Below are 13,129 nucleotides of genomic sequence, written 5' to 3' on the forward strand. Positions count from 1 at the left end.
AAGAAAAAAAAAGAAAGACATCCATTCCCAGTTTTCTAAGGAATCTCCACACTGATCTCCATAGTGACTAAACTAGTTCGCACTCCCACCAGCAGTGTAAAAGAGTTTCTCTTTCCCCACATCCTCGCCAGCATTTGTTGTTACTTGATTTCTTTATGCTTGCCACTCTGACCGGGGTTAGATGGAACCTCAGTGTAGTTTTGATTTGCATCTTCCTGATGGCCAGTGATGTAGAACATCTTTTCATGTATCTATTGGCCATTTGTATCTCTTCTTTCAGTTGCCCATTTCTTGATTGGGTTATTTGTTTTGCTAGTGTAGAGTCTTTTGAACTCTTTGTATATTCTGGATATTAGCCCTCTTTCAGAGTGGTGGCTGGTAAAGACCTTCTCCTATTCTGTAGGCTTTCTTTTGAGGTTCTTGAAGGTTTCCATTGATGAGCAGAAACTTTTTAGTTTGATGCCATCCTACTTGTTAATTCTTGCTTTAATTTCCTGTGCTTTGAACAAAATCATGTCGTTCACAAGATGATGGAACGACCTGGAGAACATTATGTTAAGTGAGATCAGCCAAGCACAGAAAGAGAAGGGACATATGTTTTCTCTATTATTCCCACACTAGGGAGTATCAGGAATACCAGAGGGACTCCAGATAATAGAGGGGAAACCTCAGCAAAGCTAGAATGAAAGCATAAGAGAGGAAGAAGGTTGAGGTTGGTTAATGGAGGAGCTACATTCGAATATGTGTTCGAATATAAAAGTATGAATGTAGCACAGGGGAAGTGGGGGGGGCACCAAGCACAGTCTGAATGTATGCCATTTCAATATGATCCACATAAAATTAAAAATTAAAAGAATTGTACATATACATGCATATACATATTTATGTATGTATACTTGTATAAATTCTAAGATATTAAATTTTACAGGTCCTAGGGGGAATCTTCTAAGCATCTCGATATTTTTTTTTTTTTTTTTTTTTTTTTTTTTTTTTTTTAATTTATTTTTTATTGGTGCAATGTATTCATACATCATAGTGGTATAAAGAAAATACTTTTGTAGACATACATGCACATATCGCCCAGTTAGCCCCTACCCAATCCCCACCCCATTCCCTCCCCATCCCTCCTTCCCATGCTTGGCTTAGTAGTTGACATCTAGTATTATAGCAATTTATACAGTATTAACATTGATAATCTCACATAACAGTTTCATTTGTCTGGTACCAAACTCTTGATGACTTAAAGATAACATTTCAATATTTCTTTTTGCTTTCTTTCTTACCAGAGAATATTTTTTTCTTTTTTTTTTTAGGTAAAACTATCATACATTTATTAATTTATTTTTCAGAAAAAATCTATCCTGATATGGAATATGGACTCTAGATACCCAAAACAATCTCAAAGAAGAACAAAGCTAGAAGATGTATATTTTCTGATTTCAAACCATATAAAGCTACAATAATTGAAACAGTGTAGTACTGTTCTAAAGGCAGATATATAAACCATTGGAGCTAAATAAAAGCCTAGAGATAAATTCTTCCAAACATTGACAAGTTATTTTTGACAAGGTTTCCATGAAGTTTTGGTGGAGGAAATACTAGTCTTTTAACCAAATATTGTTGAAAAATAATAATAAATGAAAAAGAATAAAATTGGACCGTTACCTAACACATATACAAATATTAACTCAAAATAGATAAAAGACCTAAATATAAATCTTAATACTATAAGCTTTTAGAAGAAAATCTGGGTTATAAAACCTCACAACATTGAAATTGGAAGTGATTTCTTGGATATGATTTCAATTGCACAGGCAACAAAAGGGTAAATAAACTCCCTAAAAAATAAAAAAAATATTGTATATCCAAAGACAATGTAAACAGAGTTAAAAGTATGACCCATTTCTCCCTAACTCTCACATATTAGGGAAAGCATCTGATTTCTTATTTTTTGTGCCTGACTAATCTCACTTAGCATAATGTCCTCCAGTTCCATCCATTTCCCTGAAAATGATGTAATTGAGTTTTTTTTGATGGCTGAGTAAAATTCCATTGTGTACATATCCCACAGTTTTGTAATCCATTCGTCTGTTGATGGACATCTTGGCTGGTTCCATAGTTTGGCTATGGTGAATTGTGCAGCTATGAACATAGATACACATGGATTAGTTTGGTAGTTTGGTTTCTTTTCTTTTGGGTAGATACCCAACAGTGGTATTGCTGGATCAAATGGTAGATTTGTTCCCATTCTTCTGAGGATTCTCCATACTGTTTTCCAAAGTGGTTGCACTAATTTGCAATCCCACCAACAATGTCTTAGAGTTCCCACTTCTCCACATCCTCGCCAGCATCTGTTGTTGTTCGTGTTTTGAATGATGGCCATTCTAGTTGGAGTTAGGTGAAATCTCAGGGTAGTTTTGATTTGCATCTCTCTGATTGCCAGTGATGTTGAGCATTTTTTCATGCATTTATTGGCCATTTGAATTTCTTCTTTTGTGAAGTGTCTATTTAGTTCATTTGCCCATTTTGTTATTGGATGTTTTGTTTTCTTAGTGTTGAGTTTCTTGAGTTCTCTGTATATTCTAGATATTAGTCCTCTATCAGTGGTGTAGGTGGCAAAAATCTTCTCCCATTCTGTTGGCTCTCGATTGAGATTCTTGATAGTTTCCTTTGCTGAACAGAAGCTCTTCAGTTTCATGCAATCCCATGTATTGATTCTCCTTTTAATTTGCTGTGCCTTTGGGGTCTTGTTGAGGAAATGTTTGTCTGTGCCTATGTGTTGTAGTGTTGGACCTATGCCCTCTTCAAGGAGCTTCAAAGTCTCTGGTTTAATTTCCAAGTCTTTGATCCATCGTGAGTTGACTTTTGTACAGGGTGAAAAAGTGGGATTAACATCCAATTTTCTGCATATGGTTAACCAGTTTTGCCAACACCATTTGTTGAAGAGGCTATCTTTTTTCCAGTGTATGTTTTTGGCCTCTTTGTCAAAAATCAATTGGCTGAAAGTGTGTGGACTTGTTTCTGGGTCTTCTATTCTGCTCCACTGGTCTATATATCTGTTCTTTTGCCAGTACCATGCTGTTTTTATTACAATGGCTTTGTAGTATAGTTTAAAGTCAGGTATTGTGATTCCTCCTGCATGGTTTTTGTTGCTGAGAACTACCTTGGCTATTCTGGGCTTTTTGTTATTCCAGATAAATTTAAGGACTGATTTTTCTATGTCTGTGAGGAATGATCTTGGTAGTTTAATGGGCATTGCATTAAATCTGTAGATCACTTTTGGGAGGATGGCCATTTTAATGATATTTATTCTGCCAATCCATGAACATGGAAAGTCTTTCCATCTTCTAAGATCTTCTTCGATTTCTTTTTTCAGTGTTTTATAATTTTCTTTGTAGAGATCTTTTACCTCCTTGGTCAAGTTTATTCCTAGGTATTTTATTTTTTTGTGGGAGATCCTGAGTGGAAGTGTTTTCTGAATTTCTTTTTCAGTGGATTTATGGTTGGTGTACAGGAAAGCTTCTGATTTTTTAAGATTGATTTTGTATCCAGATACTTTGCTGAATTTGTTGATCAGTTCTATAAGCCTTTTGGTTGAGTTTGTTGGGTTTTCTAAATATAGTATCATGTCATCTGCAAATAGTGAAAGCTTAAGTTCTTCTTTTCCTATTTGTACTCCTTTGATTTCCTTTTCTTGCCTTATTGCTCTGGCTAGAGTCTCTAGTACTATATTGAAGAGAAGTGGTGATAGTGGACATCCTTGTCTCGTTCCAGTTTTTAGGGGGAATTCTTGAAGTTTTTCCCCATTTAATATGATGTTGGCAGTGGGCTTATTGTAGATTGCCTTAATAATGTTGAGATATGTTCCTTCTATTCCAATTCTCTGCAGTGTTTTTATCATAAATGGATGTTGAATTTTATCAAATGCTTTTTCAGCATCTATTGAGATGATCATGTGGTTTTTGTCTTTGATTCTGTTTATATGATGAATTACATGGATTGATTTTCGTATATTGAACCAGCCTTGCATCCCTGGGATGAACCCTACCTGGTCATGGTGAATGATTTTCTTGATGTGGTTTTGAATGCGTGTTGCTAGTATTTTGTTTAATAGTTTTGCATCCAAGTTCATCAGAGATATAGGCCTGTAGTTTTCCTTCCTTGAACTGTCTTTATTCGGTTTGGGTATTAGTGTGATGTTGGCTTCATAGAATGTATTTGGGAGAGTCCCGGTTTTTTCTATTTCCCGAAATAGTTTGAGTAGTATTGGGATTAGTTCTCCTATAAAGGTTTTATAGAATTCACTTGGGAAACCATCTGGTCCTGGGCTTTTCTTTGATGGTAAGCTCTTTATTGCTATTTCAATCTCTTTGATTGTTATTGGTTGGTTTAAGTGTTCTATATCTTCTTGACTCAGTTTAGGAAGGTTGTATTTATCTAGGAAGTTGTCGATTTCCTCCAGATTTTCCATTTTGTTGGAGTATAGTTTTTCAAAGTAGTTTCTGATAATCCTCTGGATTTCTACGCTGTCAGTAGTAATGTCTCCTTTTTCATCCCTTATCTTCATAATTTGGGTTGATTCTCTCTTTTTCTTAGTTAGGTTGGCTAGTGGTTTATCAATCTTGTTAATTTTTTCAAGGAACCAGCTTTTGGTTTTGTTGATTTTCTGTATTGTTTTTTTATTCTCTATTTCGTTAATTTCTGCTCTAATTTTAATAATTTCCCGACTTCTGCTGGCTTTGGGGTTCAATTGTTCCTGCTTTTCAAGGGCTTTGAGGTGTGTCATAAGGCTATTTATTTGAGAATTTTCTGTTTTTCTTATGTGAGCACTCAGTGCTATAAATTTTCCTCTTAATACTGCCTTCAAAGTGTCCCAGAGGTTTTGATATGTTGTTTCTTTATTTTCATTTGTTTCTAGAAATTTCTTGATTTCACCTCTTACATCTTCTATGACCCATTCTTCATTCAGAAGTGTGGTGTTCAGTCTCCACATGTTTATGTTGTTTCTCTGGGTCTTCTTATAGTTGATTTCTAGTTTCATTCCATTATGGTCTGAAATGACACAGGGAAGTATGTAACATTTTTTAAATTTGCTAGTGCTCATTTTGTGTCCCAGGATGTGATCTATTTTGGAGAAGGTTCCATGAGCAGCTGAGAAAAATGTAAACTCTGCTGTAGTTGGGTGAAATATTCTATATGTGTCCAACAGGTCCATTTGGTTAATGGTGTTCTTTAGTTCTGAGACATCTTTACTGACCCTTTGTCTGGACGATCGGTCTAGTATTGTGAGAGGTGTGTTGAAGTCTCCCAGTATTATTGTGTTGGGATTTATGTGTGACTTCATATCACAGAGAGTTTGATTTATGAAAGTAGCTGCCCCTATGTTTGGGGCATAGATGTTGATTATTGTTATTTCCTCTTGCTGGACTATTCCTTTTACCAGTAAGATGTGACCTTCTTTGTCTCTTCTAATAAGTTTGGGTTTGAAGTCTAACTTGTCTGATATCATAGTTGCTAATCCTGCTTGTCTTCGAGTGCCATTAGCATGGATTACCTTGCTCCAGCCCTTTACCTTGAGTTTGTTCCTATCTTTACTTGTAAGGTGTGTTTCTTGTAAGCAGCAGATGGATGGATTCTGGCTTTTAATCCATTTTGCCACTTTATGTCTTTTTATTGGGGAGTTGAGGCCGTTTACATTCAGTGTGATTATAGAGAGATAATTTTTAATTCCCAACATGTTAAGATCTTATTTCTGTTTAAGATACTGTTTATTCTTCTTTGCTTAGTTGTCAGCTGGATGGGAATTCTTGTTTCTTTGGTTCTGGCGTGTATTACCCATTTCCTCTTTGCAGTTAATCTCCTTGAGTATTTTCTCTAGCGCTGGTTTTGAAGACATAAATTCCTTCAGTTGCTGTTTGTCATGGAAGCTTCTTATTTCCCCATCTAATTTGATGGATAGTTTTGCTGGGTAGGAAATTTTTGGCTGGAAGTTGTTTTCTTTCAGAGTTTGGAATATGTTACTCCAAGCCCTTCTGGCTTTCATAACTTGGTTTGGGAAGTCTGGAGTGATTCTAATTGGTTTGCCTCTGAATGTCACGTGGCCTTTTGTTTTTGTTGCCTTTAAGATTCTCTCCTTGGCTTCCACATTAGTCATTTTGACAATTATGTGGCGTGGGGATCCTCTTCTCTGATCCTGTCTAAAGGGAGTTCTATAAGTTTCCTGGACCTGTGTATCGACCTCTTGCTCTATGTTTGGAAAATTTTCTGCTATTACTTCCTTGAAGAGATTGTTGATCCCTTTGGTTTCACCTTCTTTTCCCTCCTCTATTCCAATTATTCTTAGGTTAGCTCTCTTGAAATGGGCCCATATTTCTTCAATGTCAGATTCCTGCTGTCGGGTTTTTTTTTCTAAATTAGAAACTATGCGTTCATTTTTAGAATGATCATCTTCAAGAAGCGAGATTCTATTCTCCATGTGGTCTAATCTGTTGTTTATACTTTGAATTGAGGCCTTTACTTCATTAATTGCATCCTTTATCTCTTTTTGACTCTCTCTAAATTCTTTTCGAAAGTCCTCTATTATTTCTAAAGTTATTTTCCTAATTTGATCTTCTAGAGATCTTTGGGTTTCTGTGTTATCGGATTCTGATGTTGTGGGGTTGTTGGCATTCACTGCTCCATTGTTATTTCTCTTTCCCATGATTTTGGAAATTTGTGCCTTCTCTGGGTTCTTCCCTGAGTCACTACGAGTTCACTTAAGATGCTCTGGATCTCGTGTCTGTGGTATCTCTGTCACCACTACTCCTTAACTGGGTTGTATCACAAAGTCTCAGACCCAGGGAGTCAATTAAGGCTGCTTAGACCGTGGGGAGTGCCAAGTTGGGCGTTCTCCAGTGGGGAGTTGTGACTATGGTATGATATCTCTGCCACTGCCACTCCCCCACTGGGCTGCACTGCTAAAATCTCCGACCCAGGGAGACTATCTGCGCGAGTCCCTGGGAGTGCAGAACTGGGATTTCTCCCCTAGGGGCCGCAATTTGACTCACGGTTATTGAGTGCGCTGATGGAGCTGTAGTGAACTCGATGGATTCGCTGCTGCCGCCACTGGCAATTTGGCACCACTGCCACGCCCTCGGCCGTGATATGGCGTATTTCTTCTCTGGTTTTGAACTCCGCTCTGAGTCCTTGCCAGTTGTGCTGTGCCCGGCCCTTGGGAGTTTTAGATGTTCCCTGCACCAACAAAACTGCTGACTGCCGCCCGGCTGTTCAGCACCTGCTCACCTCGGCTCGCTGTCCACCCCTCCTCTCAGGCGCCTGGTGGCTGGTTGAGTGGATTGGTCTAGGGTCGTCAGGTGAACTCACCGCTGCCGCCAGCAGTAAGACACTGCTTCTGCGTCCTAGGCCGCGAGGCCAAAGTACCTCCTCTCTGGATTTGAGCTCTGTTTTGAGTCTCCCTCCTCTCTGGATTCTGGTGCTGCTAGGGGAGATGTAGGCCGCGCCGCTCCGGCCGCTCTGCGCCGCGGCTCTGGCTGCTCTGCACCGCGGGTCTGGCCACTCCGGCCGCTCCGGCCGTTCCGCGACGCGACTCTGGCTGCTCCGGCTGTTCTGGCCACTCCGCTCCGGCTGTTCTGGCCGCTCTGCTCGGCTGCTCTGGCCGCTCAGCTCAGCTGTTCTGGCCGCTCCGCTCCGACTGCTCCAGCCGCTCTACTCCGCGGCTCCGGCCACTCCGCGCCGCCGCTCCAGCCAATCCGGGCTGCGGCTCTGGCTGCTCCGGCTGTTCTGGCCACTCCGCTTGGCTGTTCTGGCCGCTCCGCTTGGCTGTTCTGGCCGCTCTGCTCGGCTGCTCTGAACCGTGGCTTCGGCTGCTCTGCACCGCGGGTCTGGTCACTCCAGCCGCTCTGGCGGTTCCACTACGCGGCAGGCCGCTCCACTCTGCGGCTCCCCCCAATCCGCGCTGCGGCTCTGGCCGCTCCGCGCCGCGCGGGCGCGGCACTTCGGGCTGGTTTTTCTCTGGTGTCTTGTTTTTCCAGCCCTTTTTCTCTGTCCCTTGTAGTTACCGTTTTTATTTTTTTGCTGGTGGTGTTTTCTGGCTCTGAAAGGCGCTGGTTTTGTGGTAGTAGAGTTGGATTGTTAGCAGGACTTGTAAGTGCCGCTTTCCTCCGTCGCCATCTTCCCGGAAGCTCGATATTTTTTTTTACATTTTCACTTCTACTCAACTACTACTATGCCTTATAGCTCATATTTTCTTTCTTAAATACTATTTCTATTTTTGAGTCTGGCTCAGACTTTTTTCATGTAGGGTTTATGGTGGCAAATTTTATGTTTTAGAAAGTCTAAAATATCTTTATTTTGTCTTCACTTCTGTTTTGAAAGTTTAGGTAATTACCGGAACTTAAATTTAAAGACATAGCTTCCATTATCTTCCAGTATTCATTTTAGGTGAAAAGTGTGCTAAAAGTCTGATTTGCCTCCCTTTGTTAGTGGAAAGCTTTTTTTCCCCCTGAAATGTTTAGGAATTTTTAATCCTGTCATTGTATAATTTCACCAGATTTTAGTCTTGCTCATTGTTTTGTGAAGCTTTCCATTTGTAGATGCATGCTTTATTTCAGCTTAGGAATATTTTCTTCAGTTTTTACCTTCCTTGTTTCTATCTTCTGTATCTCCTGTTAGATGAGCTTTGAACCTTTAGGACCTGGCTTTCATGTTTTAAATTATTTGTGTATATTTACTACTTTTGTCCTTTTTGTATATTCTTCTCAGATCTTTGAATTTATCTTCCACATTAAAATCTCGGTCCTCTATAGCATCTAATATTAATTCCACATATACAGTGAATATTTTTAGTGACCATGTTTTTAATTTCCAAGATACTTTGCTCTCTTGTTCCTTTCTTGATAGGAATACTGTTCTTTCCTGTTCTTGTTTTAAGTCTATGATGTTTTAAAAAAAATCTCACTTTGGATATCAAATGAAAGTTTTATTTGTTTTTAATTCTGCTCAGTAAATTGTGTTTTTACCCATTTGCTCTATGGTAATTGGTTTTGTTAGTTTTTTTTAGTCCTTTTCTTTCATACTCTCATTTTTCTTCAATTGCTCTCAGACTTTTAGTTCTTTAGTTCTGAGAAGTGCTCATATGCCTGTGTAGAACACGACTGTGGTTATTGTAGGCATGGACTTCCTTAGCAGTTGGGTCAGTCTCTTTCCCTAATCGGTCTCTTCACTGAATTACAGACTTCCTGATGGCCTCAGCTTTGCACAGAGGGTAGTTTTGATCATTTCCCAATGTCAACAACTTTAACATACCAGCTGTAATGATTGTATAGGTTTTTATTTTGGGGCACTTGGCTTTTCCAACTTTTCATTAAATAACATGATGAAGATCATATTTGTACATGTACTTTCATACATCTCTGATACATTTCAGAATGTTGATTTCTAAAGTGAAATTTATGGCTCATGGACATTAATAAACATTGCTAAGTTGTCTTTTTGAAGATTATAACAACTCTCAATCTCACAGAAAAATTACCCTTTTACTCCCACACTTTCTTGACAGCAGTGGGTATTATGGTCCTTTTTCATTTTTGCTACTTTATATATCTTCATTCCTGTTTGAATTTGCACATTCAAACATCTTCATAGGTTTCTTTTGCAAATTGACGATGTGCTTTTTCTCTCTTTCTGTTAGAATTAAGCTCATCATTTTGTTTTGCTTCATGAGACTCTTTGGGAGACTACTTACCCTTATTATATGTGTTGTAATTTGTTTCTCAAGTCTATAGATTGCTCTTACAGCTTTTGTAGCTTTGCATTTTTATGTGATTTTCTAAACACATGTTTAGGTGCCATTTATATAAAGCCACCTATTTCACCTGTCCACAGATTAAATGTCATCTATCTAGCTTGGCATGTTTATGTTTATGATTTCTACTTTTACATTCACTTTTTAAAAACATCCATATTATTTATTTTGGAATATGGTTTGAGTAGGTAGGGCCACATCTCTTTTTTGTAAAATAACAAGTGATCTAGTATATTTTTCTTGAGTGATTATTCACATTTCCCCCTATAATTTGAAATCTCATCTTTGTCTTACAATGAAAATTTCATTTATATGTGTCTGCCTAAGATTAACTCCCCCAGGAATATTGTGCAGTTTCTGAAATTCCAAACTAAATCACTATTACTTTGCTGCTTCTAGGAAACACTTAAGAATACTTATTATTCAGCATTGAAATCTTATTCAGTGCTTGCTTGTTACTCTAATTCTTGGGAACTAAAGATTCTGAATATTTCCCTCACCAAAGCATTTTTGTTATCTGTGAAGGATTTGTTCACAGCCTGCCATGAATAAAAGCAAACCGTGCCAGGCGTGGTGGCGCACACTTGTAATCCCCGCGCTTGGGAGGCGGAGACAGGAGGATTGTGCAGGTTTGAAGCCAGCCGCACTAGCTTAAGAGACTGTTTCCAAATATATATATATATATATATATATATATAAAAACATAAAATAGGTCTGGGAGTATAGCCTGGAAGTAGAAGGGTTTCCAGGAACCCCAGTACCACCCAAAAAAAAAAAAAAAAAAAAAAAAAAAAAAGCAAACCGTGCTAAATAGAGGTCAAATATTAGGATTCCGAAGAATACAGAATAGATTCAGAGGTAGGAAAGTTTACTTGTTTTCTCTTGGGGGAGATATTGGTAAACATTAAAAATTTAGTTAAATAACAGTATTTAAACTTAAAAAGGTACTTAGAATGCTTCTAAGTTAGCACCATTTCAAAAACTGTTTTATGTATTTATTAATTTTAAAATGTAGTATTAGCCAGGCATGGTGGTGCATGCTTGTAATCCCAGTACTTGGGAGGCTGAGATAGAGGATTGCAGGTTCACAGCCAGCCTCATAAACTTAGTGAGGCTCTCTAACTAAGGGAGACACTTTCAAAAATAGAGAATAAAAAATAATAATAATAGGGCTGGGGGTGTAGCTCAGAGGTAGAATGCCCATAGATTCAATCTCCAGTACATCTAAAAAAAAAAAAAAAGTAGGATTGACAACACTTTGCAAAAACCCATCTTAGTGAAACCATTATAGATGTAGTTGATTACAGTTTCCAATGCCCCTGGTTACACTAGCAGTACTAAGGCTCCGCTCCTCTGTAGACATCACACTTTCCCTCCCCTGCTGTTAGAGCAATCCAACCAACACCACTGGCTAAGCTCAGTTTCACCATGAGTTTCTTCAGAAATGAAAGGTACATTATGGTGCTGCAGGTCAAGTGTAAAGTATGTGCCCTACTTACTGTGTGAACTGTTGAAGCAAAGCAAAATTGATGAGGGGATTTTTCAGAGAACATAGTTACCAGCATCAACACAAAGCTGGCTAGTAGGCCAGAAACCTGGATTCTGGGTTTTGCAATTAACAGCATGACCCTAAGGGAGCATTAGCTAAATATTTCTTTTCAGATTCTTTTTGCACTAAATAGGTGTTTTTCCCAAATACATCTGTAAAACATTATTGCCTCTGGAGCTGTGGAATAAATAGCAGGGATCTATAGTTAAAGTAATAAAAGAAATGTTATCATCTAGACCCTTCCATAAGAAATGCACAATATGTAATTGAATCTTAAAGGCTCTAAGAAATCTTACTAGAGAGAAATCCTAAATCATTTGTGTCATTTCCTTTTCTTTCTTTCTTTTCTCTCTCTCTCTCTCTCTCTCTCTCTCTCTCTCTCTCTCTCTCTCTCTCTCTCTCTCTGTGTGTGTGTGTGTGTGTGTGTGTTGCTTGGAATTGACCCCAGTAGCATTCTACCTCCGAGCTACACCCCCAGCCCTATTTTATTTTTTAGTTCAAAACAGGTCTCACAAAGTTGTGGAAGGCTTTGCTAAAATCCAGAGATTGGCCTGGAACCTGTGATCCTCCTGTCTCAGAGTCCCAAGTACTGGGATTATAGGTGTGTGCCACCATGCCTACCATTTCTTGAAATTTTTAAGAACTATGTTCACACTGGGAACCGCTTTGAGCTGCTGTCCAAATTTACTAACGATTTATGATTCTTGTCCTAATAAAAAGTTTTATTTTGTACATGATACTTCAATTTATAATAACAGTGTGTAATTTTCTATAAAAAAAAACACTGATCAAACCTTTGGTTGTTCAAGGTCCTACTTATCATGGATTTATACACATAGCAACACTGAATACCAAGACTTTGGTTTGAAATTATTGATCAGGAAAAAGCAGGGTCAAAAGTTTCTGTGCTTTTATTTTACTTTTAATATAATTCAACTATTATTGGCGCGCTCTCTCTCCCCCCCCATATATATAGTCAGAGAGAGAATATATTATTTATATATAGAGAGATACATATATATACATATATATACACATACACACATATATACACACGCATACACATACACACACACATTCATTCCTAGAGACCTTTTTATATTTACTATCCATGAACTAAATTTTGTCTCCCTAATGAGAAGATTCAGAGGAAAGTCAAAGTGCTTTTAATCTTATTTGTAGGATGGGTGCTGCAGACAATATATATAAAGGACGGAGTACATTTATGGAAGAACTGACTGACACCGCAGAAATAATCAGGAAAGCAACATCACAGTCTTTGGTTATCATGGATGAGTTGGGGCGAGGGACAAGCACCCATGATGGGATCGCCATCGCTTATGCCACTCTTGAGTATTTCGTTAGAGATGTAAGTATCTGGGCTGGGGATACAGCTCAGTGGTAAGAGTGCTTGCCAGGCATGCCAGTACCACAAAAGGGAGAGGGGAAGGAGGAGAGAGAGAATTGTCCTGCACACCTTTTTAAATTAAAATGTTTTTACTAATACTATCTTTGACAAATTATAATTATATACATTTATAGGGTATGTTATAATCTTTGATATCTGTAAATAATGTGGAATACTTAAATCAAGGTAACTAACCTATTTATCACCCCACTCATTTTTATGTAGTGAGACATTTGAAATTTAGTTTCTTATTTTGAAATATATAGCATTATATATAGGGTTATAATGCCTTCATGCATACCTATTATTTACATGGTTGATATATAGCATACTAACTACTTTTCTAGCCAGGTGTGGTGGTGCACACTTG

At 38.2% G+C, this 13,129-nt stretch overlaps 1 protein-coding gene across 1 annotated transcript in view; it reads left to right on the forward strand.

The window, feature by feature from the left end:
- MSH3 (mutS homolog 3) overlaps positions 1-13,129 on the forward strand; it is a gene marked incomplete at both ends in the record, with an annotated part of 228,429 nt that overhangs the window by 196,353 nt on the left and 18,947 nt on the right. Inside the window, one exon of the mRNA XM_080706313.1 lies at positions 12,534-12,720. Within this exon, the coding sequence (XP_080562439.1) occupies positions 12,534-12,720 (187 nt within the window). The remainder of the gene's footprint in view (positions 1-12,533; positions 12,721-13,129) is intronic.

Source organism: Muscardinus avellanarius, assembly GCF_963383645.1.
Source record: "Muscardinus avellanarius genome assembly, chromosome: 1".
In the NCBI taxonomy this organism is placed as follows: domain Eukaryota; kingdom Metazoa; phylum Chordata; class Mammalia; order Rodentia; family Gliridae; genus Muscardinus; species Muscardinus avellanarius.